Here is a 25,716-nt window from a genome sequence, read left to right on the forward strand (position 1 = left end):
GGTGGCATCAGGCGCCAGGCCCCCAGCTGCTGTCACGGAGACCAGTCAGACCTCCCATCCCGTCCTGGAGCGGTGTCCTTCACCCCCTGGTGCACCGGTCAGGGGGTCCCGCGGCAGGGCTCCCCGACGCCCACGCTAGTCTGCTGCGGGGAGGCATCCCCCAGCAGCAGCCTCTCCCCCTGGGAAGCAGGCCAGGCAGTTGGCTCTTCTGTATGCGGGGTGGGTTACAGGAGGCATGCGCTGCCCACCCCCTCCTGGAAAGGAATTTGGGCTGAGTGTCCAGATGCATCTAGAGGTGGCCTGGAGTGTGACATGACCTCGGGCTGGTCACCCATCAGCTCGGCGTCCACTAAGTGTAGAGAAATTCACACCACAATGCTAAGAGGGTGCGTTTTTGTCTTCTTTAATATTGAAACAAATCAGACAATTACAAGAATTGTACAAAAATTAACAGCCTGTGGTGACCTCTCGGGTCTAACCAGGTGACACTGGCACAGTCATCTTTTTCCATGAAAGCCCCTGGGCCTGGAGGGGGCAAGAGGGGCCTCCACACACTGACGTCTAGCACGGACTGCTCCTGACCCCCTCCACAGGTCCAGAAACTTCCACTTGTCCAGAGGGCACAGCCCAGCCCAAGAGCAGGCGGGGCTCATGCAGGGAAGCAGTGCTTGTGGGCACCGCTCAGAGACAGGCTGGAACAGAGGGCACAAAACACAATCTCCTAGAATCACACAAGCCTCATCCTCTACGTGCGTCCAGTAACATCCAACAACACTTCTCCGTATTTCTGGGGGCAGGGATCCCCTGGCAGGCCCGCCCCCACCCCCGCTAGCATTCACAGGACGGAAACCGCCCGCCGACAATGGAGGAACCTGCCGTCGGGTCTCTGCTCCATACAGAGGCTGCACACACACTGGGCAGCGTGCCTGGGGCGCCGGCGGGCGCCGGGCTCAAGCGGAGGGCCGCGCCGCCTGCCGCTGGTAGTTGCTGTAGGCCTCCTCGAACATGGCCTTGCAGGGGAAGCGGGCCTTCAGCTTGGAGCAGATGAGGAAGGAGCCCCCCATCTTCCTGTGCAGGGAGTAGGTCTCCTCGGGGGGCGGGATGAGCCGGTGCTTCAGCATGATGGGGATCAGGTTGTGGATCTTCTCGGTGGTGCTCTGCGTGCCGAAGTCGAAGGGCTCCTCCGAGGCGAAGGCCTCTCCCAGGATGAGGATGGCGTCCAGGTGGGCATCCTCCATGGCCTGGAGGGGGGCGCAGGGGGTGGGTGGGAGCTCTCCCAGCAGGCGGCGTTGAAGGGGAGAGGGTCAGGGGGGCATCTGAGCATTAAACTGACGTGACGGGCCCCGCAGCTGGCCAGGGGAGCCCGCTGTGCGCCTGGGGCTGGGGGAGGCCGGATGGGCGGGGCCCGGGCCCAACATGGGGGCTGAAGCCGCACGCCTGGAGGCTTGGCTGTGGCCTGTGCACCCTTCTTGGGGGAGAAAGGGAAAGGGCTGCTCTCGGGGAATTCCAGGGCCAGTTCAGGGCACAGGAACACAGACTGGCACCACCCATTTAAAGCGCTTAAGACCCAGCTCCAGCCCCTGCCAGGCCACCCAGACCTTGGAAGGGGGGCCGGGCTGTGCCATCCGCCCACACTCACCGGGCCCCAGCTCCAGAGGTACTGGTCTGCAAGAGGGGTGCCCGCCTCCCGACCCTCCCCGAGGCTCCACTCATGCCCTCACCCCCCCACGCCCAGGACCTCGGTGGAGGAGGGGTCAACGGAGGCCTGAGGAGAGGCCTCGAGGGTACCAGTCAAGGTCTGGGGAAAAGCGGCCCACTGCCCACCCTCCCCACACACGGGGGTCTGCGGAGCCCAAGAGGCCGTGGGGAGCTGACCTTGACCTCATAGCCAGTGAGGAACTTCATCTCGATGGACTTCTTCAGCACCGTCTCCCTGTCCCTGTCGGCGGCTGCCCTGATGATCTGGACGGACACCCGGGAGGACCGTGAGCGGCAGGGGAGGAGGTGCTCCCGGGCGGCCGGGGAGCCCAGTGGCCTACCCCCACCCTTGTCCCCTTTGCTCCTTCCAAGCCCCCTGGCCTGTGAGCCCAACAGTCCTCCTCTTCACCCACAGTCACTGGGGGTGGGGGACAGCAGCCCCGTCATTCCCCACTCCTAGTGTCCCCAAGCCGACCCCAGGCCCCAGCGCCGGCCAACCTGAATGTAGAGGTCGGTGAAGGATCGGTCGTATTCCCGAGTCGCCCCGAAGTCCAGAAGAGCCACCTGGGAAGGGGCAACACCTCAGAGGTTTAGCCTGGTGGAGAAGGGGACCCCCGATCGCAGAGACCCCTCTCCCAGGCAGCTCCCATGGGCTCACCTTGTGCAACTGAGGGTCATAGAAGAAGTTGGACCAGTTGGGGTCCGTCTGCATGAAATGGAACTCGAACAGCTCCCTCAGGCACAGGACCAGGATGTTGTAGCAGATCTGGGGGAGAGGGCAGGGGCAGACCCGGTCACGGCCATGGCGGGCCAAGTTGGGGCCTGGGGAACCCCCTCCCATCCTCACCGCTCCTCGGGTCGCCCCACCCACTGCCCACACGGGGACTCCTGACTCGAGGTCTTCCCCGGCAGGGGGAACACAACAGCCCTCTCTGTCCCCTTCATCCCCACAAGGGCACTTGGGGCCCAAGACCACGGTCACACACACCTCGTTCCGGATCTCCTGGCTCAGCCCCTCTGCCTGGTCCAGGGGGAAGCCAGACACCAGCTCTGTGGTCAGCACATGGGGGCTGCACAGCTCATCCACGATCTCGGGCACGTAGAAGAAGGGGTGGTCCTTCAGTAGCTCCCTGGTGGGCAGTTGGGGGGTCACACCTGGCACCAGAGCCTCCCCCGCATCCCGGGGATGACACTGGGCCATGATCACTGCCACCCACCCTTCAGAGCCATGGGGGCCTCCACCACCCTCCCCAGGGGCCTACGACCTCGAGCAGCCCCCGTGTGTCCCCTGTGGGAGCCACTAGCCATGAGCCACACCTGAACTTGCGGGCACAGGCGGCCTCCCGCTGGTAGTCACACTCCAGGGCCAGCTCCCGCCGCAGCACGTCAATCAGGTGCTCGGGGAACAGGCCTGCGCCGGGGAGGAGGATGTCAGCGGGGGCTGAGGGCTCCCCAGGGTCGCTCCCGTGGGTCCCCAGAGCCCGTCCCGCATGCCTGCCCTTGACCCGCAGCCGGTGTCGGACCTTCGGGAAGCACATTGCTCATGTTCAGCACGGCCATGAGGTTGTTGACGTCACTGTTGATGCTCTGGGCCACGCCGGGGTACTGTGGGCGGAGCAGAGGGGTCTCGGGCAGGTGGGGCCGGGCCATGCAGGGGAGCCCTGTTCTCCCAGCCTAGTCCCCCCCAGACACCATACTCGGGCAAATGACAGATATGACGCTACGATGCTACCAGAACCCCCCCAGGTCCCCTCATGACTTCTTTCTCCCCTGTCCCCGCCCCCCCCCGCCCGCGCCCCCCCCCCCCCCAGCAGATGCTTGCTAGTCCCCTGGCCCCGCCCACACTAAGCTCGCAGGGAGGCCATTCTACCCACGAGTGCTCAGCAGGTCCTTCCCGGATCCGGTGCTGAGCAGACCCAGGCATTGCCCTGGAGACGGGGGGTGCAGGGTGCAGAGGCCCCAACACTGTAGGGCCTCAGCCCGGCCCTCTGCAGCTCCCCCTGGCGTGGATGCACACACCAGCTGCCTACCTGGATCTTCATGGCCACCTCACGGCCACCCTTCATGCGAGCCAGGTGCACCTGCCCGATGGAGGCAGCCGCGAAGGGCCTCTCCTCGAAGTACTCCAGCTTGTCCCGCCAGCCGGGGCCCAGGTCATTGTTAAGTGTTTTCTGGTGAGAGGGGTCAGGGAGGGGCCATGAGTACAGCCTGTGTGCAGGACACCCTGAAAAGCACCCCCAGGTTGCACCCTCCTACAGGCTGCCGCAGCGGCTCCCCAGACAGGGGGGAGGGGCAGAGGACCCAGATACCCACCCCCCGCGGGCCCCCTCCGCTCACCGTCATCTGCTTCAGTGGCATGAAGTCCGCGCTCTGCCTCACCCGCTCGAAGATCTTGGCCAGGTGGGGGTTGATGAAAGCATCATCTAGAAGGTACCAGAAATTAGCAGAGGGCTAACCCCTCAAAGAGCAGGCACAGGGGTCAGGAGCAGACCAGCCCCCTCCATGGCCCCCAGGGCCATGGATAGAGGCTCCAGAGAGGGCACAGGGCCACGGGCCAGGCTGCGCACACTCCAGACGCACCACAGCCAACAACAGAGGCCAGAGCCAGCCTCTCCCCAGGGCGCGGAGGGCATCTGCGCACCCCAAGGGCCCCAGCGTGGGGCAGAAGGGGCTGCGGCTCACTAACGCACCCAGGGACCTGAGAAAGTGGATTTCTTAGAAATAACAGGCAAAGCTTTTTAGGGTTACAGAAGGAGCAAATTACAGAAATAAAGCAGAGTAAGATCCCAGACACACCCAGAACCTGGCCACCTACAGAGAACCGTTGTTTTTCCCTTCGGACCCTATGCCTAATGTGCTGCTTTGGAGCTGTAGTGGCTCTGCCCAAGGCCACTCCGGTCAGCTTTCCTCCCGCAGTGGTGGCCCACAGTGGGAGTGTGGCTGCATTGGCAGTGGCGGTGTTCCGAAATGGTTTGCCACAAACCATGGGCAGGAGCGCCACGGCCTGCACACAAGTCCCGTAAGCTGACGCCCTGGCTCCCTGCTGCCCGCTCTGGGCTGTTCCCGTGTGTCTGGGCCCCCGAGGAGGCTTCAGAGCAGCGGGGCGTGCATCTCTGACCCTGGCCGTGGGAGGAGTCACCACGTGTGGGTCGTGGACTCAGACACACCCCGCCTGCCCTGGGGATTAACTCTATCCCACACCCTCCCAGGAACCCCGCGGCACATCCGCAAGGGGACTTGTCTTCAAACCCCCTCCCCTGCAGGAGCCAGGCCTCTGGGGCATCCCCCCCGCGGCCCCCTGCTCTTCTGCTCAGCCACTCATCCCGGCCTTCCCTGCTGAGGCCCACGCACCCCGTGTCCCCAGCATCCTGCCACGACAGGCCTGCGGCCGCCCCCCAGCACCCACACGAGGCAGCAGGGGGCGCGGACAGCAGCAGGCTCTCACCAGCCTGGGAGAGGCCGGGACCACCTCTAGGTGCTGAACACCCCCAGGGAAGCAAGAGCAATCACCACGGACGCCCACTTTAAGGTCTTTGAACATCCCGGCTGGTCAACAGCCAGGAGAGGAGCAAGAGGGGCCGGTGGTGAGGGGCGCACACCCATCCCTCCCGAGTGACCCCCACCCCCAGGCCGCGCACTCACCCTGGATGCTGAGCATCTGGCCCAGCTTGAGCGCCGCCCCGCGCACCTTGCACAGCGTGCGCACGATCCGCTCCGCGTTCGCCTCCGACAGGAAGGGGCTGGAGTCCAGCACGGCCTTCTTCCCTGCGGGCAGGAGCCGGGTCAGCGCCGCCCGCCGTCCCCTCCCGGGGCGTCCGCAGGCCTCACCCGGTCCACCCCAGGCCGTGCGGCGAGAGGAGGACGGGGCTGGGGCTGGGAAGCCAGGCGCGCCTGTGGCGCAACTGCAGCTTGTGTCCTCGCTCAGCCTGGGAAGCCAGGGAACTTGGGTGCACCCAGCGCCGTCCCCAGGCTTCAGCCTCGTAAAAACAGGGACGATACAGAACTTCGGGGGGTGGGGGGGCTCTCAAGTGCAGCATGAAGGAACGGGAGCCCTGACGCCGGCTCCAGCCTCCTGAGCACCCCCGAAACCAGCAATGCAACTAACACTCCGGGGTGTCATGCAACCCACCCACCCGAGGCTGTGCAAGGGCTTCCAGGGCCACCCGGGTCTCCCAGGCCTGACCAGAAGCTGCCTGACGTACGCACACACACACTTTTACACACATGGAGCCCTTTCCTCGGGATCTGTCCCAGGGGCCTGATGGGAGCACCACCGAAGGCCATGGTCAGTGGCACTAGGGGAAGGGCACTAGGAAGGAGGAACCTGGAGGGACCCATGTGAGGTCTCCGTCACTGTCCCTCCCCCTCACGTACAGGACAAAGGTCATCTGTATCCCTGAGATCACAAGGCAAGCTAGCCGCAGGAGGGGGCCGTTGGCCGGGGACAGAGCACAGGGTCAAGGACAGCACTCGGCCAGCTGCTGTCTGCCTTCCCCCTCGGCCCGTGGAGGCACACGAGGTGCAGTAACCTCAGGGGTGCAGATGACCTTTGTCCACTACGACCAGGGGTGGTGGGCTGCGGGATGAGGACACGGGGGGGCTGCTACCGTGCAGCCACAGGATGTCAGGGCCCATTTTGGCGTCCATCCACTCCCCCCAACCCCAGCACGGCCCAGCTCCAAACCGAGTCGGCCCTGGTCAGAAGGCCTCCCCGCCAGCTCCTCCAGCCCTGGGACACCCGCTGCTTTCCCTGCACTCTGTCCTGTGAGCCTGGTTAGATCTGTGCCCATGGCTGTCCCCCACGGTGCCTCACACTGTCCTCTGCTCACATCATCACAGGCCTGGCCCGGTGCTCCGAGTGCGGGAGCCACGTCCTCCAGGAAGGAACAGGTCGGGTGGCCAGTGTGCTCCTGCCCTCCACCCCGGGCGCTGCGTCCAGCCCGGCCTCTGACAGATTGGGGCGGGGGGTGAGGGGGGCAACATGGGCACTAAATGGGAACTAAGCCCCAGGGACACTCAGTTTGCAAACAAGGAGCTCCCAAGAGCACCTGTGGATCTTCTGCCCTCTCCACCCGGAGGGCAGTTGCATGAGGCCGATCCGCCCCAGAAGCTAGGCCAAGAAGGGGCCCCACACCACCCCCTTGCCCTGAGTCAGAGCTGAGGGCAGGGGGGGACCCTTCTGTGTGCACTGCCACCCCCCAGCCCCTGGGCCCCTGTGGAAAGGTGGGGAAGAGGAGGGGAGGGGAAGAGGCCGGGGAGGAGGCAGAGCTGTGCTCCCGGCTCACACAGCCTTGGGGCCGCCTGCAGCGCTCCTGAGACGTGGGGACGCAGCCCCCTCGGCCGTTCCAGGCAGCTCCTCCCCACAGGCGGGGAGGTGGGTGCTCCCGCCTGGGCATGGCCGGTTCTGAGAACCGCCTGGTAGAGCCCGACCACGGTGGGCGGCACCCACTCGGGAGAGGCTCTGCTGGCGCTGCCTGAGCCGGGCTGGTCAGTGTCCTCCAGGCCACGGGTTCGAGCCCACTCGGAGCGGGAACGCGCCTGGGGGGTGCCCAGGCCCCCTGACCCTGGCTCTCAGGCCATGGTCCCGAGGCCCCTTGACCCCCAGGCAGAGTCACCACTTCCCTGACGAAGGTCACCAGCTGTAACCTTGGAGCCAGTGCTGCCTCTTTTCCACTTGGCTGAGGTGCCCAGAGAGCAGCCAGTTGCTGGGGGTGGGAGGCGCGGAGAACATGGGCTTTTCGTTCCAGAGAAAGGCAGGCTTCGTTTCCCCAAGTGTCTCACAGCTGACACTAAAAATACCCTCACTAAACCCTCTCTGTCCTCCGGCCCCTCCGGTTCCAAGGACACTTGATGCGCCCTGGGCACCCCATTCTCTGGCCTGTGGGGACGGGCCAGTGCCTTCTCTCCACAAGGCCCCTTGTCCCCACCGGAGGGTCTTGTAGCTGAAGAGGGGCCGTCCAGGTGTGAGGCAGGCCCCCCTCAGGGTCCCTAGCCTGGGCTCCGGGGGTCACCGTGCCAGAGCACAGTGGGACGTCCCCCACATGGCCTGAGAGCCAGTCTGCTGAACCTTCTCCACGGAGTCCTGCCCCAGCCTTGCTACCCAGACTGGGGGGACTGACGGTTGTGACTTCACAGGTTGGGAGGCAGGGGACAGAGCTGTGGTGCCCACCTCAGAGACAGAGGGCTTGGGGTGAGGGGGGCAGCTGCGGGTCTCGGAGGCAGGGGCACCGAGGGCCCTGAGGGGCTGGTCCAGCAGCACAGACAACCCCCCAGCCCCGCAGAGCAAGGCGGCCGCAGGGCCAAAGCCAGTCCGCAGCGGGCAGGTGTGCTGGCCGCCGGAGGAGCCCGGGGAGCTGGGCCAGCGAGGCAGAGCAGCCCTCGGGCCTCAGACGACTCCGGGGCGCCATTATGGGGAGCACAGGCCAGGAGGTGGCTCCTGGAGGCTCACATTCCAGGAACACGGGGGTCTGGGGGTCCTACGGGCCCAGGGCCCAGCTCACCTGAAGGGTCGTCTGGGCGGAGGCTCTTCTTGGCTACCTCGGCCAGCGCCCCAAAGCCTAGACCCACAGCCAGACCTGCAAGGAAGAGAAGGGGCGCTGGGTGCTGGCGCGGGGCCCGCCGCCGCCCTCCACCTGCGAGGCCCTGAGCTGCAGCCCCATACGGTCACCGGCTGCAGCTCCCCAGAGACCCTCGCTCTGAGAAGGGGGAGAGGAGGGACGTGCGCTGTTTCCGAGGCGTGGCGCCGTCTGGCCGAGCCTCCTCCAACCCCTGCTCGCTGGGCAAGGCCCTAAGAACGTGCACCAGTGGGACGCGGTTTCCCAGCACAAACCCCACACAGAGCGGCAACGGTCTGCGCGCCGAGGACAGCCTGACCCACGGGCACCCCCCAGAAAGCAGCCAACCGCTTCAGCCTGGAGCGCTCCACCGCTAGAATCGCCCCGACCCCACTGCCGCTGGAAGGAAAAGCGTCTGTGCGGCGAGAAAGCAGTCGCTGGTGGGAGTCAGAACATTCTGCCAAGGCGAAGGCCAGCATCTCGGGTCCAAGCCGTGGAGACCCACCGACAGGGCCCGGCCAGTGTGGACAGTGGTCTGAGGACAATGGGCGCAGCAGAGAACGTCTCATCTAAAAAGTGTTCTGCAATCTTCAGAATCAAAGTCCATCCACACCCCTTTTGTCCAGAGGTGGGGAGTGCCGACCCCAGCTGGCGGGGAGAGCCACGGAAGCCAGCAGGTGCCACAGATGCCACACAGAAAGCCTAGGGCCTACAACTGCCTCTACTTGAGGCGCGGTTCTCACTGGCCGGGGGACACTGTTAGCAAAGAGTGGAGGACATGTGCGTGCGCGCACCGGCCACAGCAGAAGGGACATCAGGGACCCATGGCAGATGCCGAAGACCAGAGGCCCTGAGCCCGTGGCAAGACGGGGCGCAGCAGCCCCCACGCCCAGAGGCGTGAGCTCCCCCAGGGCCCACTGCTCAACAGGTGAGGAAACCAGCACGTGCTTCTCTGTCTTCCCAGTTCTGCACAATCATTACTTCTTACTGTTTTGAAAAATAGTACTGAATTTATTGAAAATTTTATTTAGCGAAAAATAAGAGCCAACAAATAACAGAACAGTAATTTTTAAAACCCAAAGATAACCCAACTTTACAACGTTTTTCTGCAAATCATCTTAGCAGCCCTCGGGCAAAGGTGCAGGAAGGGGCTCAGCCCCCTGGGGCATGGGGAGGACTCAGTCCAGCGAGAGCCAGAGCTCCCAGTGGGGCCAGGCCGCGCTCCCTCTGACTGTCACTGCTCCCGTTCAACATGGTGACAACAGTGCTGCCTAGAAAATGTACAAGGCCAGCCGCGTGCAGAAGGGTAAATGTTCTAGGAGCCACGGTAAAATGGAAAAAAAAAAAAAAGCGTGCAAAGTCAATGAAGTCAATGTGCATCATGTATTTTATTTAACGTGATACAACTGAAATATTACCAAGTCCCCTCGTGTGTAAAAATTACGCAAGCTACATCACAGTTCTGTGTTGGTTTTGTACTGAGTCTTCCGAATCTAGCATGTACTGCCTTGCTCCGAGCGCCGCCGAGTTGGGCCCCACATGCTCCAAGCACCCACATGCCGCCCAGCGCAGGGTGAGCCGAGCTCCAGCAGCCACAGGAAGAAGCCAGGCACCCAGAAAGCTCGGGACTCCAAGGAACATCTGGGTGCCAGGGCTATTTTCACTCTGACCAGCTCCAAGGGCCCCGGGCTGGGAGCAGCCCTGCCGTTAAACATTAACTCCACGGGTCCCACCTGCCCGCCCCACCCAGCGAGGTCTCTGCCTTTGCAAAGTGAGTGATAACAGGCAGGGTTAACCTTCAAACTAGTGACCTCCACCACGGTCTCTGCATCTAGATTCTTCTCCACCTACACCAAGTCCAAAGACAAGCCTAGGGTTAACGCCAGTTAAGAGGCGGCCCCCCCAGCTCCCCTGCCCATCGTCCCCCTTAGAAGCTCTGTCACACCCTTCCCCGGCCATTTCTAGGCCACTGGGCAGGACCAGAGCTCTCCGAGGACAAGGACCTGTCATTAAATCACAAAAAGAACGTTCCACAAAGATGGCATTAGGCTCCTTCCTCGCCTGCGAGCTCCCAGGCAGCTGGAGGTGCTGCCTGCTGACAGGCCCCCCACTGCGGCCAGCCTAGCCACCCTGACCTTGGCCTCAGGAGCTCCTGCTCCAGCGAACCAAGAATAACCCGCCTTCCCCCAATGGCAAGCTTCCAGCCATTCTCAGAGCCTCACTGAGAAGGAAGCAAAAGCCCAGCCAGGCTCTTCCTTCTCCCAGAACCAGGCGGTGCCGGAGGCCTCCGCTGTACTCCGAGGCCTGGTGAGGACGCCCAGAGCCCCACTTGCTCACTCCATGTGCAGCCTGTGCCCTTGGGCCCCACCTCAGTCCCCCCAGCGCTCAGGGCGGCGCCCCCCTCCACACTGGACTGGACCACCAGCCTGGCCCACACCGCCTGGCAGCAAGGCCGGCCAGATGACCGGCAGCCTGCGGAGCCAGCTCTGCAGCCCGGGGGCGGCCGTCGGCAGCCTGGCCTTCGTCCTGGTCGGCGGGGAGGTGCCACCCCTGCCAGGAAGGCTGCTGGCCTTTCTCTCACCAACAGAGCTTCTCCCCAGAGACAGGAGGGCCCCGGGCCAGCTTCCCAGGCCCCCAGCCCCAGCTCCCCCTCCCTGCAGTCCCCCAGAGGTCATCGGAGCTAAACGAGGCCACCCTGGAGCAGACTCTGGCTTCGGCCCAGACAGGCAGCAGAGACCGAGAAAAGGAGAAACCAAACACCCTCCGACAAACAGCACCGCTGGGAAGGAGGCTTGGCACAAGGTGCCCGAGCGGGAAGCAGCAGCTCTACCTGCCAGAAACCCCAGGCTGTTTACAGAGCAAGGATCACGGGGGTTTCTGTGGCACGGCCCCGGGCCAGGAGATGTCCACCGACAACAGACTGTGTGCCAGGCTCCCCTCTGGGCCTGTGCTGTCGTAACGCGCCTTCTAAGCCAGAGGGCACACAGAGGCGTGGGGACGTAAGGACGCTAGCTTTGCAGCAAGCTGTTCCTGAGTCCCGGCCCTGGGGGACAGCGCAGCCTAGGAGCAGGGACAGGAGGAAGAAGGGTTGTGGAGCCCCCTGGACGGCGTGCCCCCAGGCGGTCAGGAGTTGCCCCTCCCCATGCCCAGCAAGGGATGCCCACCGCAGGCTCGGACTCAGCTCAGGTCCCTGCGCGGTGACAAGCAAGCACATGGGCCTGGGGAAGCGGCCATCACCGTATCCGCCCTCACCTCCCTCAGAGGTCCTCGGGGGCGAAGCGGATTCCTGTGCCCCTTGTAGATCAGCTCTTGAAGAAGCAGAAACCGTGTGCCCACAACCCCGCCACCCCAGCTGAGCGGGTGCAGGGCGGGCACCGGCTGCCAGAGGAAAGCAGAAGTGTGCCCCTAGGAATGCGGGCGACAAGTGGGTGTCCCCACCCCACGAGCAGTCAGCCCTGCATGCGGCCTGCCAGACCCGGGACCTCCGTTCTCCGCGGCCTCAATGACGGTCGAGCCCCAGTGATCAAGCTGCGTGAGCAGAGGCCTGACTTTAGACAAGCAACCCGGGCGCATGGAGCCCGAGGGCCGGGCACACGGCTCTGCCACACAAGACCCGAAGTCTCCCCTCCCCGTCAGCTTCCAGCCCCAGCCATAGGCCTCATGGCAGCACCCCCGAGGGACGGTTCCGATCGGCTCCTGGGCCTGCCTGCGCCCACGGAGATCGGTCACCAAACTCGCTCCTCAACTTCCCGTCCCTGGTCTTGGGAGCCCGTGCGCTGCATTTCTGCGTTACGAAAACATGAGAATAGCTGATGGGAATTTGATTTGTTTTAAATGTTCTCGGCAAAATTAAAACCAAAAAACCAAATACACCCAGTCACCCTGTGCTTGTTTGCTTACCGCCGGGACGGGGCCGCGAGAGCCCGGGGTGACAGCCCGACGATCCCAGGGCGCACGCTGCTGCTGAGCCACCCCACAGCCACCCCCGCACACCTCCACCCTCGCACCCGTTTTCCAACAGAGACGACACTCTTCTGTGGCCTCGTCTCTTTCTTGATATATTTGTTCCTTTTTTTACTAAGACGTTACTCAGTTTTCACATCGGGAGGCCCGTGACTAGCAGCAGAAACACAGGTGGACACCTGGCGGCACACTGTAACCGGACAGAGGGTGACATGCACCCCTCCCCCTTCCTCAAGTCAATGCTTTTTTTTTTTTTTTTTTTTAAACGGGCTCCACACCCAACACGGGACTCAAACCCACAACCCTGAGATCACGTCAAGGCTCCTCTGACTGAGCCAGCCAGACACCCCTTGTGAACTATTTCTTTTAAGCAAAGCATTTTTCTGGGAATAGGGATCACTTAACCTTTCACCTTCTAAAACTACAAGGATTCCCAAGGGTCCCTTCACTCCACTTGTCACTCCTGGCCCAGTCTTACCACATCTGTTCCCTAGATCTGATTTCGCGAGCCCGGTCCACACATCGCCGCCCTCCCTCTTCCTGCTCCTGCGCCTCCGGTTTCCCCCCGGCTGGTGCCCTCAGCAGTCCCTCACTCCTGCCTCCCTGGCGGAGGCCTGGTCACCACAACCGCGGACGAACCGCCTGGCTCCTTTGGAGAGCAGCCCCTCTGCAGGGGGCCTGACCCCCTAAGGTCTCCTGTCGCCCTCCAGTCCTGCCTCAGGTTCCATACCCACAGGAGACAGGAAGACAACTGCTCTGCAGCACGAAGTGGAAAAGGGACGGAAGATACGAGAACATGGGAGACACGGACATGCAATGCAGATGCAGTCACGCAACACATCTAACAAATGTCGGGGAGAAAACATGGTAGAAGCCACACCGGAAGAAGAAACAACCAGAACTTCCCAACACCCATGAAAGACATTAAGCCACAGGTCAAAAGAGCCTCACCAAAGCCAATGTAAGACCCCTGACTTCCCCGGGCCCACAGGCTCAGCCGCCCACCCTGGGCTCTGTGTCAAGCCAGCTGTTGGCAGGTCGCAGTGTCAAGGCGCTGGAGGACCCCTGTAAGTGGTCTGACATGCACACGGGTTTGTCTTCCTGTCCACGGGCCCCCTGAGGAAGTCTCTGGCACCAGGCCGGCCACCCATGGCGGGCTTCCAGAGCCTGAAAGCAGGACTTCGAGAGGTCTGCTAAAGTCCTGGAACCAATCCGGGTCACCGGCCCCGGTGGGCTCTTCTGTCTTAGGACAGCGCCGACCCAAGGGAGCCAGGTGCTATACCCACAGAGGGCGAGGCCACCAGGCCAAGCAGCATGAGCGGCCTCCCCAGCCCCAAAAGTGCCCCTCCCTCCAGAGCAGCGGTCACACGGAGGCCTCGTGTCCATGGAAGCAGGCCCCCAGCTTGCTGGGAAGGCAGCCTGCTCTCCTCCCTAGCCCTGCACGGCTCCCAGAGGCCCCCAACCAAGCTACGGTGGGTGAGGTCAGCCTCCTGAGATCGGGACACTGTGCAGGGCAGGCAGCCGTCGGTGGGCAGAGCAGAGAAGGCGGGAATAGGGTGGGTAGGGGGCGGCTGACTCAGCCACACAGCCAGGATCCACAGCATCACCCCCCTTCCCTCTTGGCAGGGGGCCGGGGGAGGCAGGAGGCAAATGAACTCCAGCCACACACTGGGGAGAAAATCCCTCCCTGCTGGGTGTCATCAGTGCCTCCAGGTCTTGAAAGTGACCTGGACAGGGAAGCTGTCTCCCATTCAGAGGAGGAGACAAGATCGTGATCTCCCCAATGGCCACAGTGTACAGATGAAGCGAGAGATCAGATGGACAGGCCCGACCCACCAGCCACTACACCGTGTGGGAGGGAGTCTCCCAAGGGTGCAGCAGGGGTTTTCCTTCCCTCCTGCCCCACTGACCACTGTCCTGAGTCACAGGCAGCTGCAGCAGATCATCGGGGGGACAGCTGCAGGCCTCCCCTCACTGTTCTGCTCCCTTGGATAACCGCACCCTGGGCTCCACTCCCGCCAGGCCAACGGCTCCAGCTGGGTGCAAGCAACAGATCCCGTGCGTGTTAACCCTTTTCCCCATAATATAAATATTCTGGCTCTGCAGTGTCGTAAGGTGCTCCGTCCGGCAGTGTTCTCGGGGCCTGAGCGCGCTCAGTGGGCAGCAACTACCTGCTCCAGCACCAGGGAGCACGACTACTGGGAGGCAGAGCCCACGCAACCACCTTGTTCCGGACAGTAAGGACACGAGGGCCGAGAAGCCGGCCCTGAAAGTCCTGCTCCGTGGGAGATGAGGTATGATCCCCTCCGGCCCGAAGACAGGACTGGTCTGAACCAAAAGAGCCGGTGCAGGGAGGCGGGGTGAGGGCGCTCTCGGAGAAGGGGCGGAGGGGAGACCAGGACTGGCTGAAGAGAGGATTCCTGTTCCAGACGTCTGATCCCAGGACCCGGGCTCCCTTCCACCCGATCCATCCATCGGGGCATTGGGCTGGGCCAACAGCGCGCAGCGCGTGCCTGTGCGGGTTTTGAGACCGAGTGCGCGAGGACAGGTCTCAGAACAATACCTCTGGGCCCAATGCGCGCTGCCCAGGGACGGGGGCCTGAGGCAGAGGCAACATGTCTTAATCTTTGTAAATTCTGGGCTTTTCTCGTGGGCGTCTAGAAAGACCATAAGCCACAGCTTCTCTGCCAGGGCCCTGCCCTGCTGTGGCAAGGAGTGTCGTGGGGCCTAAAGGAGAAAAGCAGGTTCCGTTCACGCGCCAGGAGAGCCCCACAGACCTACCTCACTGCGCCGGCAGGGGGCAAATCCAACAGAGCCCGCGGGTGACACGCGTCTGATCCTGGGTGGTCTCCCCCCCTTTGCTGCGCGCTCCAGTGACCGTACGTGCCGGGGCTTTGCAGGACTTCACAAATAGGTGTTGGTCGTCTCCATATTCTTTTGGGGTTTTATGGTTTATAAACTTTTTTGTATTGAGAAAAATAGCCAGAGCATCTTTGACAGAAAGTTCTACACCAGAAGACTCGGGACCACAGCTTGGTGACCCCTCTTACAGTGGTGGGGGTCCTGAACCCTCCTTTCTCTTGGGGTCCCCTCTTCTATTTGGGGCCAGATCTTCTGTCCCAAACACTTGACTCCCACCCCATCTCCTCTTCTCCCCGAAAAGCCCCCTCTCCCCCGCGACACACACACATTTAAGCCCTGAAGAAGCGAAGAACACTCCAGCCTCTGTTCCCAGTCTCCGGTGTCAGGACCATTCCCCGCTGGGATCCGTACTAACACACCCACACCCATTATGGGATGCATCAAACCTACTTAAATCTTTACTCTTAGGGGAGAAGCAGAAGCAACGGCGGGTGGGGAGGGGCCTTCCATGTAGAAGGTAGGGCTGGGGGACCAGACGGAAGATGAACGTACAACCACGTCACTCAGGAATTTCCATGCAGGTGCCAGAAACTTCTGTCCAAGTGGCCACAGGATTGTTTAGCGGGAGGACGAAGGCAGCTCCATGCTAACGAAGCACTAGAAACCACAGCTTTGTGTGCAATCCTGAATTTAGGGGGTGGGGGCCGGGGGGCAGCTCTCTGCTCTTTCCCGATGCCCTCCTTTCGGGAGCTGCAGGACACTGAGCCCCCGGGGGCTTGCGGGACTCCTCCTCCAGGCAGTGTTTCCTGGGGGGCTGACTCTGCTGGGCTGGGTACTTCCTTTCCCACTTGCTAGTGTTTCTAACACACACGCTGACCCTTCTCCCTTCTCTCTTTACCCTGGGAAAGTAAATGAACACATAAAAACTTACTGGTTCTCGGAATCCCTATTTTATAAAAGGAAAAACCTGGGCAGGGCCCAAGGTCGTAAGGAAGCAAGGCTGGAATTATAACCTGATCCTGTGACAACTAAAGCCCAGTTCTGACCCCATCTTTCATATCACTCCTTAACAAGACCTCATATCCACAGTCCGCCCTGCTCACATCTCAGCCATGACACCCCCGAACCGAGGTGCACCCAGGACTCCCACCCCATCCACGTCCACCAGCTGGATACCTGCCGCTGACCTTCTCAAGGTCAAGCCTGCCTCCCAGGGGGTCTACGTGATCCCTTTCCTTCATGCCCATCCTGCAAAAATCCCTACACCTGTTGGTCCACATCACACCCCACAAGGGGAAGAAAGGTCAGAAGTGTTTTCTAGAAAAACAAAGCAGGAGTGTTACCTCACTCTGTTTAGACAACAACCCACCAGTAGACCACAAACTTCGCAATACAGTGAACCACAGGTATAAAACGGGATGTTTGTAGCTCTGGAGAAATAGCGGTATTTTGCAACACAAACGTAGTTCTAAAATCTATGGTATTAATTCTGATCTTCTATTCAGTTTTACTCTGTTTTTTAAATGCCAGTCCTGACCCACTGAACTGATTTCACACTGGCTGAAGGGTCGTAACACACAGCGCGACCACCTCGGGGTATAGCTGAAAGCCCAGAACTCTCCCCAGAGCCAGAACGCCACGTGCTCCCCAGACCTGGATGCTCCGCCATCACCCTCCCGCCTCGAAGCCCGACTGGAGGGGCCAAGTGCTGAGCAAAACCCTAGGGTGGGCTTGCTGAGGACGGCTCCAGGCCCCAGGCAGCTGCTAGCATGGGCTCCAGAGGCTTCTGATCACACAGGACACCTGCTCACTCTGACCCCATCCCAGGTGGGGTCTGGCCCCAGGGAGCCTGCCCCGGGGCTTACTGAGGCTGCCTGTCTGGCGCACACACCTTCCCACAACCCCCCCCCCCGCCGCCCCCCCCCCCCCTGCCCCCCCCCCCCCCCCCAGCGCCTGGCTTGTGCCCCCTCACCGGGAACACACTGCATTCTGTCAAATTCCATTTGCCACCACGACCTCCTTCTGACCACTTTTCCCAAAGAGACCCTCTACTAGCCTCACCCACCAAGAGCCCCCATGAGAGGATCCACCCCACTCCAAACCCATCAGTCGAGCGAAGCCTATGTGCTGAGCCCCGTCCGGAGCGGCGGGAAGAGCGCTGGAGAGAAAGACCACAGAGCGAGAAGGGACAGCTCCGGCCTCAGACTTGCTGGGGAGAAAAGCGGGCCTCCACGCAACACTCCGGTAACCAATGCCGCCCACCCAGAAGCCCCTGTGGGAAGCAAGGAAGTGCCCAGGCTCCTGTGCGGTAAGGATCCCTGGAGGCCACCAGGTTCTCAAACTCGTCCCAGGAGCGGCACCCTGGGCAGTCACAATGCTGCCTGAGGAACTGGTTGAATCCAAGTCCACGTGAGGAAATAAAGCCACGTTTCCGTCCTAAAGGGCAGATTGGACTGGACACTGTAGCAGCTAAGCAGCAGCAGATGCCAAATTTTGGAATAGCAACGGAACAAAAGCTTCGAGAAAGTTCCATACAATGAGTGGGCTCTGCATATCGGGAAGACCAGCAGCCGTCACTCAGTGTCAGAGCCCGCACGCGGGTCCAGCTCTGAGGGCCAGGCTCCCGGGGGCACAGAGCCAACCCCGAATGAGGAGCAGGACGGCATCTCCGGGAGGAGCGGCTGCAGGGCAGGGCAGGGCGTGCGTGACGGCGGTATATACGGCGGGACACGTAGAAGCCCACCCGAGCGAAGCGCCAGACAAGCAGGTCAGGGTGCAGACACACAGAGCGACCTGCATCTTGCTCGGGAGCGGAGAGGACTACATGAGGTCACAGCAGCAGGTACGAGGGCTTTACTCCAGAATCATCTTGCGACTCAGCACAGGTGTACTGGACACAACAGGACTCAAAGCTCCAAAGAAAAGGCGAGAGCTCCCAACAGCACAGACTGCCCGACAGACCCCAAGGCCACAGCCCCTGCTTAGCCGTCCACTGACGCCTGCCAGCTTGCGGGGGGTCGAGCCAGCGATCTCTGCGAGGCCGGTCAGGGCAAAAAGCCCTCTGGGAGCTTGACGGCTCCGTGAGGAAGGTTGACTGCCCAGCCCTGTCCCGGCAGCGGGGCTCAGTGATAGGAGGGAAAGGCTGCTGCCGCAGACACGGTCCCCCAGGGGTGACAGAGGCCGAGTGGGATACAGTCACCGGACCATGCCCCGGGGAGAAGGGTCAGGAGCATCTGAGTCAGGCACCAATGGCCTCCCCGGGACCCCTCGGGTCCCCACCCTCTCCCACCTCCAAGCAGGCCCCGTGGTGGCCGAGCGGATGGCCCAGGGCAGGCGAGGCGGCCAGGGTGCACACAGCCACCTTACCTCCGAAGTTGGCCAGCCGCCCAATCCGTGTAACCGGCACCTTCCGCTCCCGAGAGTGCTCGCTGAGCTAGAGGGGGCAAGGAGAGAGACCGCACGGAATCGGCGGACGGGACGGGACGAGCCGGCAGCGGTCCGCGCAGCCCCCCACTGCTCCGCTCCACCCCCAAAGGCAGCGGCTCCACCTGGCAGTATACTCCACCCAGAGGAGGCCTCTGTGTCCCCAAGAACTCCAGACCACGGCATCAGAGAACGTCCCCAGAGGAAGGACTGACACCAGCACCACCGGGAGCAGCGGCCACCCCAGTCCCACTCCACCTGGCCCTCCGGGACGCACCATCTGCTTGTGGGGCTTGCTCTCGGGGCGGGCCTTGGCCTGCCGGGCCTTCTCAATGTCCTCTGTGGTGAGGCCCCCCACGGGGGGCTGGTCCTGGTGGAAGAACCTTCGCGGAAGGCCTGTGGCAGCAAGCGCATGTCTGGGGTCTCCAAAGAGCCTCCCAGTGACCATGCCCAGAGGGAAGGCAGCCTGGCCCGGGAGCCCGGCTTCCCTAAACGGTCCACTGGCCACGTAGGCTGGAGCTGGGCCCTCACTGCCAGTGTGATCCCAGGGTGGGGGCGGTGACCGGTGAGGAGAGGAGGTCGCCGAGAAATCTGTAGGGGCCCCCGCAGTCTCAGGCCCAGCGAACTCTGCTTCTGGGTCGTCGAAGCTCTCGGCATAAGGCTCCTGGCGCTGATTCTGACCCTGTGGGGAGTGAAGCCAGCATGAGAAAAGCACCTGTGCCCACCCCACGCCCTACACGGGACGGCCCATGTTCCACCGGGTAAGCAGCCCTCAGCCAGATCTGTAGGGGAGCTCCTGCTGCTTCCCAGCCCGAAGCCAGGAGACCCAGGTCCCACCCGTCTCCTGACAAGCCCCGCTCCCTGGTCCTGGGGAAGCCAGACAGCCACTGAGCACCTGCGGGTGCCTCGCCAGGCCCGGGGGACGACTGCCACACTCGGGCAGCAAGTTCTTCATCTGTAAAGGGAACTGGGGTCTGGGCCACCAGTTCCCGGGGGGCTGTCCCAGCTCTGTGAGGCACCCGGAAGGACAGCAGGTCTCCCGAGCCAACGCCCCTGCTGTGTCCTGGTTCACCATCCTGGCCTCGCCAAGAGCTCCAGGCCAGCCCCTCCTGCCACCCACTGCCGCCAGCTTCCTTACCTGCACCTGCCCCAAAACCAAGCCGATCTGCTCCGCAGCCGTGGACTGCAGGGCCCTGGCTGCCACGAGGAGCTCCCCGCCGAGGCCCAGGTGTTGCAGGTGGGTCTCCACGGCCGCCTGGGTCAGCTTGGCAAGGCCTTTGACCAGCATGATGGTGTCCCCCAGCATGGCGGCCATCCTGGAGGGCTGCAAGAGAGCAGGCCAGTCAGGGGGTGCCCCATACTCAGAGCAACTCCACCCCAAGGTCTGGGCAGAGGTATCAGCGGGTCTGGTCCGGCCACTGGACGGACCCCTCTGGTGCAGGCTGATGGACAGAGAGGACAGTGGGGGATGGGGACAGGGCTCTGGGTCGTAGGAGACACCAAGGCATGGAGAGGTGAAGTGAGTTACCCGAGGTCTCCCAGCGACCAAGTGGCAGAAGAGGGACATGGAGCCAGATGCCCTGATTCAGCCCAGCACTCTTTCCCCTGGAGCCAAACTAGGTCGGCGAGGGAGCATCCACCCTGAAACACCTCCCTCTAGGACCCAGGGCGCCCTGACCCCAACCCCTCTGGGCTGCCCATCCCCACCGGCTGCCCCTGCTCTGCCTGCCCGGCCGGCCTCTGACAGACACCCACAGGTCCAGGGACAGGCACAGCCCCCTCCCCACCCTCAGGCTCCACGAATGGTCCACCGTGGGGTCTGCAAACTGCAGTCCAGCGCCCTCCATCTGGGAAATCCAAAGCAGCATGAAAACCAAGAGCAGCAGGACACAGGACGGCGAGGAAAGCCCCGGAGCGCAGCGCGGGCGGGCTCTCCGGATCCTGGCTGCCCCGCGCGCACCCATCCTCTTCCCTCTACTCCGTAGCAGTGTAAAACGCGTTCCTTCGTGTCGGCCAGGGCCAAAGAGCCAGAGAGCCACCGTACCCAGGGCTGCCTCCCAGGGGAGCATGTGCGCTCGTTCCCCAAGTATTTCCTACAGCCTACACGGGGCTGCGTGCGGGGGGCGGGGGGATAGGGTCCCAGTGACATGCTGGGGCTGAAAAAACCCACAGAAAGGAAAGGAGCAGCAGGGGACCCCAGAGAAGCAGCCGGGGAGCACTCTGGGCTGGGGCAGGGAGGAGCTGGGACCTGCTACAAGGAGGGGTGAGGCCGGGGGGGAGCCCAGGAAGGGCCGGGTACACCCTGGACAAGGGGCCTGGACCAACAGGAAGGAGGCTGCGGGCACAGAGACGCGCAGACTCCGAGTTCTCCTCACACGAGGGAAGGGAGGCTCGGACTCTGAGGACCTCCAGCATAGCCCCAGCGGCCTCCGAACACAGCTGGCTGCCTCCAGCCCGCCTGTCACAGCGGAGCAGCTGGGGTCAGCCCAGGGGTCCTGCAGGGACCCTGAGCTTGGGAAGGGTGCAGCTACTCACATTTACAAGGAGAAGGAAGGCACAGGAGCCTGGAGAACAGAGACAACCCGCCGTCACCTGCCTTTGCCACTACCATCAGGACAGCAGCCATCAGGCCCCGGGTGGAGCGCTCTCCACTCGCCATCATTTGGTCCTTCAGAAACAACTTAGTGACACAGGTATCACTGCGCCTCCTCCACAAAGGAGAAAAACAAAGCCAGAGTGGTTCACGATCCTGAATGGTGTCCCGAATAGTGGTCCTGGGGTCTGACCCCGGCCCGCTCTGCCCTATGCCCACCACACCAGGCTGCCTTCCTAAACGCTTGGTCCACTGGCCCTGGGGCATCCCCTCAGGGATGCGCCCCGGTAAGGCACAAATGAACTGCCTACACCCTCATCAAAGCCAAGGAGGTTTCTGGAAGGTGACCATAGCCTTAAAAAAGATGAAGGGGAGAGGCTGGCTGGGCCCATCACCCGCTGCCATCACACCCAGGGCTCTGGTCTGGGATCCCACACTTTATGGCAATAAACAAAGCTGAGCCCCACAGACCAATGCGTAGGCCGGGAGAGAGAGCCCATAATGAGGGCTCACACAGGGCTCTGCCCGCGCTCAAACTGCCAGCCCCCAGCACACAGGCACACGGGACACAGTGCCCCTGCCCGGTCAGCCCACAGACCCCAGCAAGAGAGAAGGTTCCTGAAGGAGATGGTGGGGACATACAAGGGTGGATGGGGACTAAGCCTCAGCCACGTCTGTTCAGAAAGATCCTTACTGGTGGCCCACGGCACCCACTATACCCCACCGTCCCCAAGGGCCCCAAATTAGACCTTTCCCGTGCTCACCTCTCAGCGCAATCCAGCTAATGAGGGCACGAGCTTCCCACCCACGAACCACAGTCTCCGATAACTCCAAAACCTCAGCTTGTCTGCTAATGGATCCCACATCTTCCACAGACCCTCCGAAGACCTATTTAATTCAGACTTTGTCTCCAGGTGAAAATTAATTCTCCCTGAATTTCTCATGCAAGTTATAAGCATGAACAGAAGTGTCCCTAGAGCAGAGCTGAGAAGTGACGTGGGGCTGGTCTGCCCTGCCGGCGCTGGCCTCACCCGCCCCCTGCACAGATCCACAGGCGATCCAACTGGAAGGCCAGCCTCCGGCCCTGAACGCTGCAGACGCAGGCCTGGGACCCACTAGAGGCCCGTCTTCACTGCCCGGCTCCTGAGCGCGGTGGCAATGAGCACAGCCCCCAGATGGGCTGGGATTACACCCACTACACAGGATGCTTTGGAAAAGTTCCTGAGGGAAAAAAATGCTAAATAGACCAAAGTTTTTTTAATTCCTGCATTTGGGAGAAATGAGTAACAATTCTCCTGACTTGTTTAGTTCATGTATACTCCTTTCAAGGGGACAAATGAGTAAGTCATCTAAAAACGGTCCACACTGAAAACTGGCTGTGGGGCGCCTGGGTGACTCAGTTAAGCATCCGACTCTTGGTTTCAGCTCAGGTCATGATCTCAGGGTTCTGGGATCGAGCCCCGTGTTGGGCTCCGTGCTCAGCAGGGAGTCTGCTCGGAAGTCTCTCTCCCCCCACTCCTCTCACCTCACCCACACCCCTTGGCTCAAATAAATAAGTCTTTAAAAAAAAAAAAAAAAACACACAACTATTTAGTTATGCCTTCTTTTGTGTGACCGATTGCGTCCTCATCCCCCGCAAAGCCGGGATGGGCCCGAGTCTGACCCCGAATGCAGGCACCAGGGCGGGGAGGAGGGCAACTCCAGCTAGCCCTCTGCTAAGTGCCAGTGGGATCAACATCGCAGAGCTCGCTGGGGGGCAAAACCTGCTGTCCTCAAATCACCAGATGCTACAAATCAACACTTGGTCATTTGGGAGCCCATTCACATGTGGATGGCCAGGCCTGCCCTCACTTTGACAAGTATTTATCTCTGGGCTCCTCCAGTCAGTACAAAGTCAGCCCTTCACACCTAATCAACACCAAGCACTTCTTTTTTTTTTTTTTTTTTTTGAGCTAGGGACAGCAGGAAGAGGAACAATGGCCAGAAGGCACTACCAAGGCCAGAAGGCCTTGCCCAGAAGTACCAGAGCAACTGAGCACGAGGCTCTCTGCCTGCTTGGTAGGTGGACCCCAGAAGTCCCTGGTGTCGCCACTCTCCCCCAAGAAAGGGACAGTCAAAAGTGCTGGGTAAGCAAACAGATGTGGGGGGATAGCACTCCTGTTTGGGGGTGCCTACTAGGTACGAGCACCAAAACAAAAAGGCAATCAGTGATCCATCCCACATTCCAGAAGGCTCCCCTTGGTGCTCGGGGCTAGTCCCAGCAGGCCCTGGTGACCCTGCCCTTGGCCCCAGGGCGCCCACAGATGTAATGCCAGGCAGACACTTCTATAGTGGGACAGACACCATGGAGAGGGCCAGAGGCCAGCAGAGGCTGACACAGAAGGGTCAGAGGCAGAGGCGGCCGCAGATCCCCCACAAGAGTCCTAGGAAAAGGGACGTGGGGTCCCAGCTCTGCCAAGGCTGTGGCCACTAAGTGTGTCACTCACTAGTTCCTCCCTCTCCAGAGGAGAGAGCTCTGGGTGGCTCCCCTTTTTGGTCCTAACACGCTAAACTGCCATAAAGGATGGAAATAAAGAGCTTATCTGGAGAAAGAACAGAAATTGACACAGCTCACCACCCCCAGGGACAGAGGCTGGAAAACACAGTCCCCAAGTTCCGAGAATGCGCCAATGACCCCTCATTCTCTGACATTCCTGGGGCTCTCAGGACACGAGCTCACTCCTGGTAGAGGACAGACTCACCGTGGGTCACTCGCCTCTCCTCTTGAGGGGCCCGCGGGCTGGAGACCTGGTGGGGATGTACCAAGCCAGGGATGGATCACCTTTGTGGCTCTAAAACATGGCGTGGCCAAGCAGCTCGGACTGACCAAAGCCAGGGTAGTTCTATTTCCGAAGGCGCACACCCCGAGGGGCCCCGAAGCCTCAGGGTGCCTGGGAGAAGGACCCCAAAGGAAAACTCTTTGTCTTGGGGATGCGTGAAGCTTCATCCAGCCATCTGCCCCATACACGTCACCCCCACGACATCCCCATGTCCCATGGGCATCAAAGGGCCCTCACCTCCCCCCCATCACTCTCCCGGACTCCCCATCCTGAGGAATGTGACCACCACCCACTCCTCACCTCCACTGACTCCCTGGCCGCTCCGAGCAGGAGGACTGCCCCAGCCCCAAGCTGACCCTCCTGCCCCCAGCCCCCGGCCCCTGCTCCCAAACCACTTCCAAGCTCTCCGAGGTTCCTAAGGGGCTGAAAGAACTCTCGGGACCTGGCCACCCCACAGCCCAGTCCATCTCCCTGTTCTCTGCACTCACTGTGTCCCAGTCAGGCCAGCCCAGCCCTCTTGCCGGCCTCAGCCCAGGAGCCAGGAGCACACTTTCCTCCCCATCCCCGCTCCGGGCCCAAATATCATCTCTTCTGGGACACCCTCCCCCAACACGTCCCACCCCAAAAACCCACACACGCACCCCCTGCCCGTCCCCCAGCCTGTCCTTCCCCCAGCACAGCAGTGCGGGCTGTAAATCTGTCTGAGTCACTGCTCCTCCCCGAGGGGCTGTTGGCCAGAACCACACCTCTCTTTCCCGCGCCCTCTCCGGCTCCCAGCTCCCTACTCAACACAGAGCAGGCAGGTCATAAATACTCGGAAACAGAATGAACTCAACAGGTCTCTCGAAGGCTCAAACAAGCTGCCTGTGGGACGGGCTCACACCTGCTGGCTGTTTTATCTAGATCCAGAATCAGAGGCCCCTGGGGAGTGTGGCAGGAGGCAGGGTGCTCAGGCTTCAGCGGGAAGCAGAGCCCCCCAGGCGGCTTGCTGAGCCACACTGCTGGGGCCTCGGGTCTGTTGTGGGCCTGGAAACCTGCCGAACTCACACATTCCCAGGTGCTACTGCTGCCCGGGCTAGAACCCCACTTTGAGATCCCTGTTCTGGAGGATGAGGGGGAAAGGGAGCAGAGGTGGCCCACGCAGGGGCCTGGAGGCAAAGATTCTTCCCAAGTTTCTCCCTGCTGCCCTTCCCCCAAAGCCTGGCTCTGTGGACACCCTCCACCTGCCCTTTCTTTTCCTGTTACTGCCTCAAGAAGCTGGAAAAGAAATGAATGAGCTTAAAGACAAGGAGCCTCAGGGCCACCACAGGCCTTCCCGACTGTCACCTCCCACAGGGCTGCTGAAGGTCCTTTTCCAGAGGCCCCAGGGCGAGGACACCGGTGACCTTCTTCTGCCCCCTCCCAGCCAAAAATAAACTTTACTTTGGTCTGGAATGTTCTCGGTTTCCAGCCTGCATGGGCCCTGAAAAGTTCCTTTATGTGCTTAAAACCTTTCTTCTTTTCTTCTACTCTGAGTAAAAGAAAAGAAACACCAGGTGACTGTTTCCCCAGGGGACTGAGAGGAAGCTGTACATCAGGAAGAGACCACCTCAGGACCCGAAGCCAATCCGCTAACACCAAGTATGCCTTTTTCAAAAGTTCAAACTGTCCACCAATCAGTTGCACCCCACCCAAAACTTGTTTGTACCTGTCTATAAAAATCCTGCACCACCCCAGCCAGGTATGCTCAGCTAGCAGGAGCTGCTGACCACCCGCAGGCGCGCGCTGACCACCCGCAGGCGCCTGCGTAACAATAAAGAACCTC

At 61.6% G+C, this 25,716-nt stretch overlaps 1 protein-coding gene across 1 annotated transcript in view; it reads right to left on the minus strand.

Annotated features, from left to right (window-relative positions):
• Positions 1 to 387: 387 nt before the first annotated feature.
• The window catches only part of COQ8A (coenzyme Q8A), a 35,514-nt gene continuing 10,185 nt past the window's right edge, over positions 388 to 25,716 (minus strand). Inside the window, exons 2-15 of the mRNA XM_059412595.1 lie at positions 19,639 to 19,824; positions 18,778 to 19,182; positions 18,444 to 18,510; positions 8,199 to 8,273; positions 5,341 to 5,463; positions 4,036 to 4,121; positions 3,729 to 3,869; positions 3,222 to 3,303; positions 3,016 to 3,109; positions 2,687 to 2,828; positions 2,357 to 2,464; positions 2,197 to 2,262; positions 1,876 to 1,962; positions 388 to 1,241 (exon numbers count right to left, since the gene is read on the minus strand). Coding sequence (XP_059268578.1) covers positions 951 to 1,241; positions 1,876 to 1,962; positions 2,197 to 2,262; positions 2,357 to 2,464; positions 2,687 to 2,828; positions 3,016 to 3,109; positions 3,222 to 3,303; positions 3,729 to 3,869; positions 4,036 to 4,121; positions 5,341 to 5,463; positions 8,199 to 8,273; positions 18,444 to 18,510; positions 18,778 to 19,182; positions 19,639 to 19,815 — 1,944 coding nt within the window. The 5' untranslated portion in view covers positions 19,816 to 19,824 and the 3' untranslated portion in view covers positions 388 to 950. The remainder of the gene's footprint in view (positions 1,242 to 1,875; positions 1,963 to 2,196; positions 2,263 to 2,356; positions 2,465 to 2,686; positions 2,829 to 3,015; positions 3,110 to 3,221; positions 3,304 to 3,728; positions 3,870 to 4,035; positions 4,122 to 5,340; positions 5,464 to 8,198; positions 8,274 to 18,443; positions 18,511 to 18,777; positions 19,183 to 19,638; positions 19,825 to 25,716) is intronic.

The sequence above is a fragment of the Mustela nigripes genome, chromosome 10, assembly GCF_022355385.1.
Source record: "Mustela nigripes isolate SB6536 chromosome 10, MUSNIG.SB6536, whole genome shotgun sequence".
Lineage (NCBI taxonomy): Eukaryota > Metazoa > Chordata > Mammalia > Carnivora > Mustelidae > Mustela > Mustela nigripes.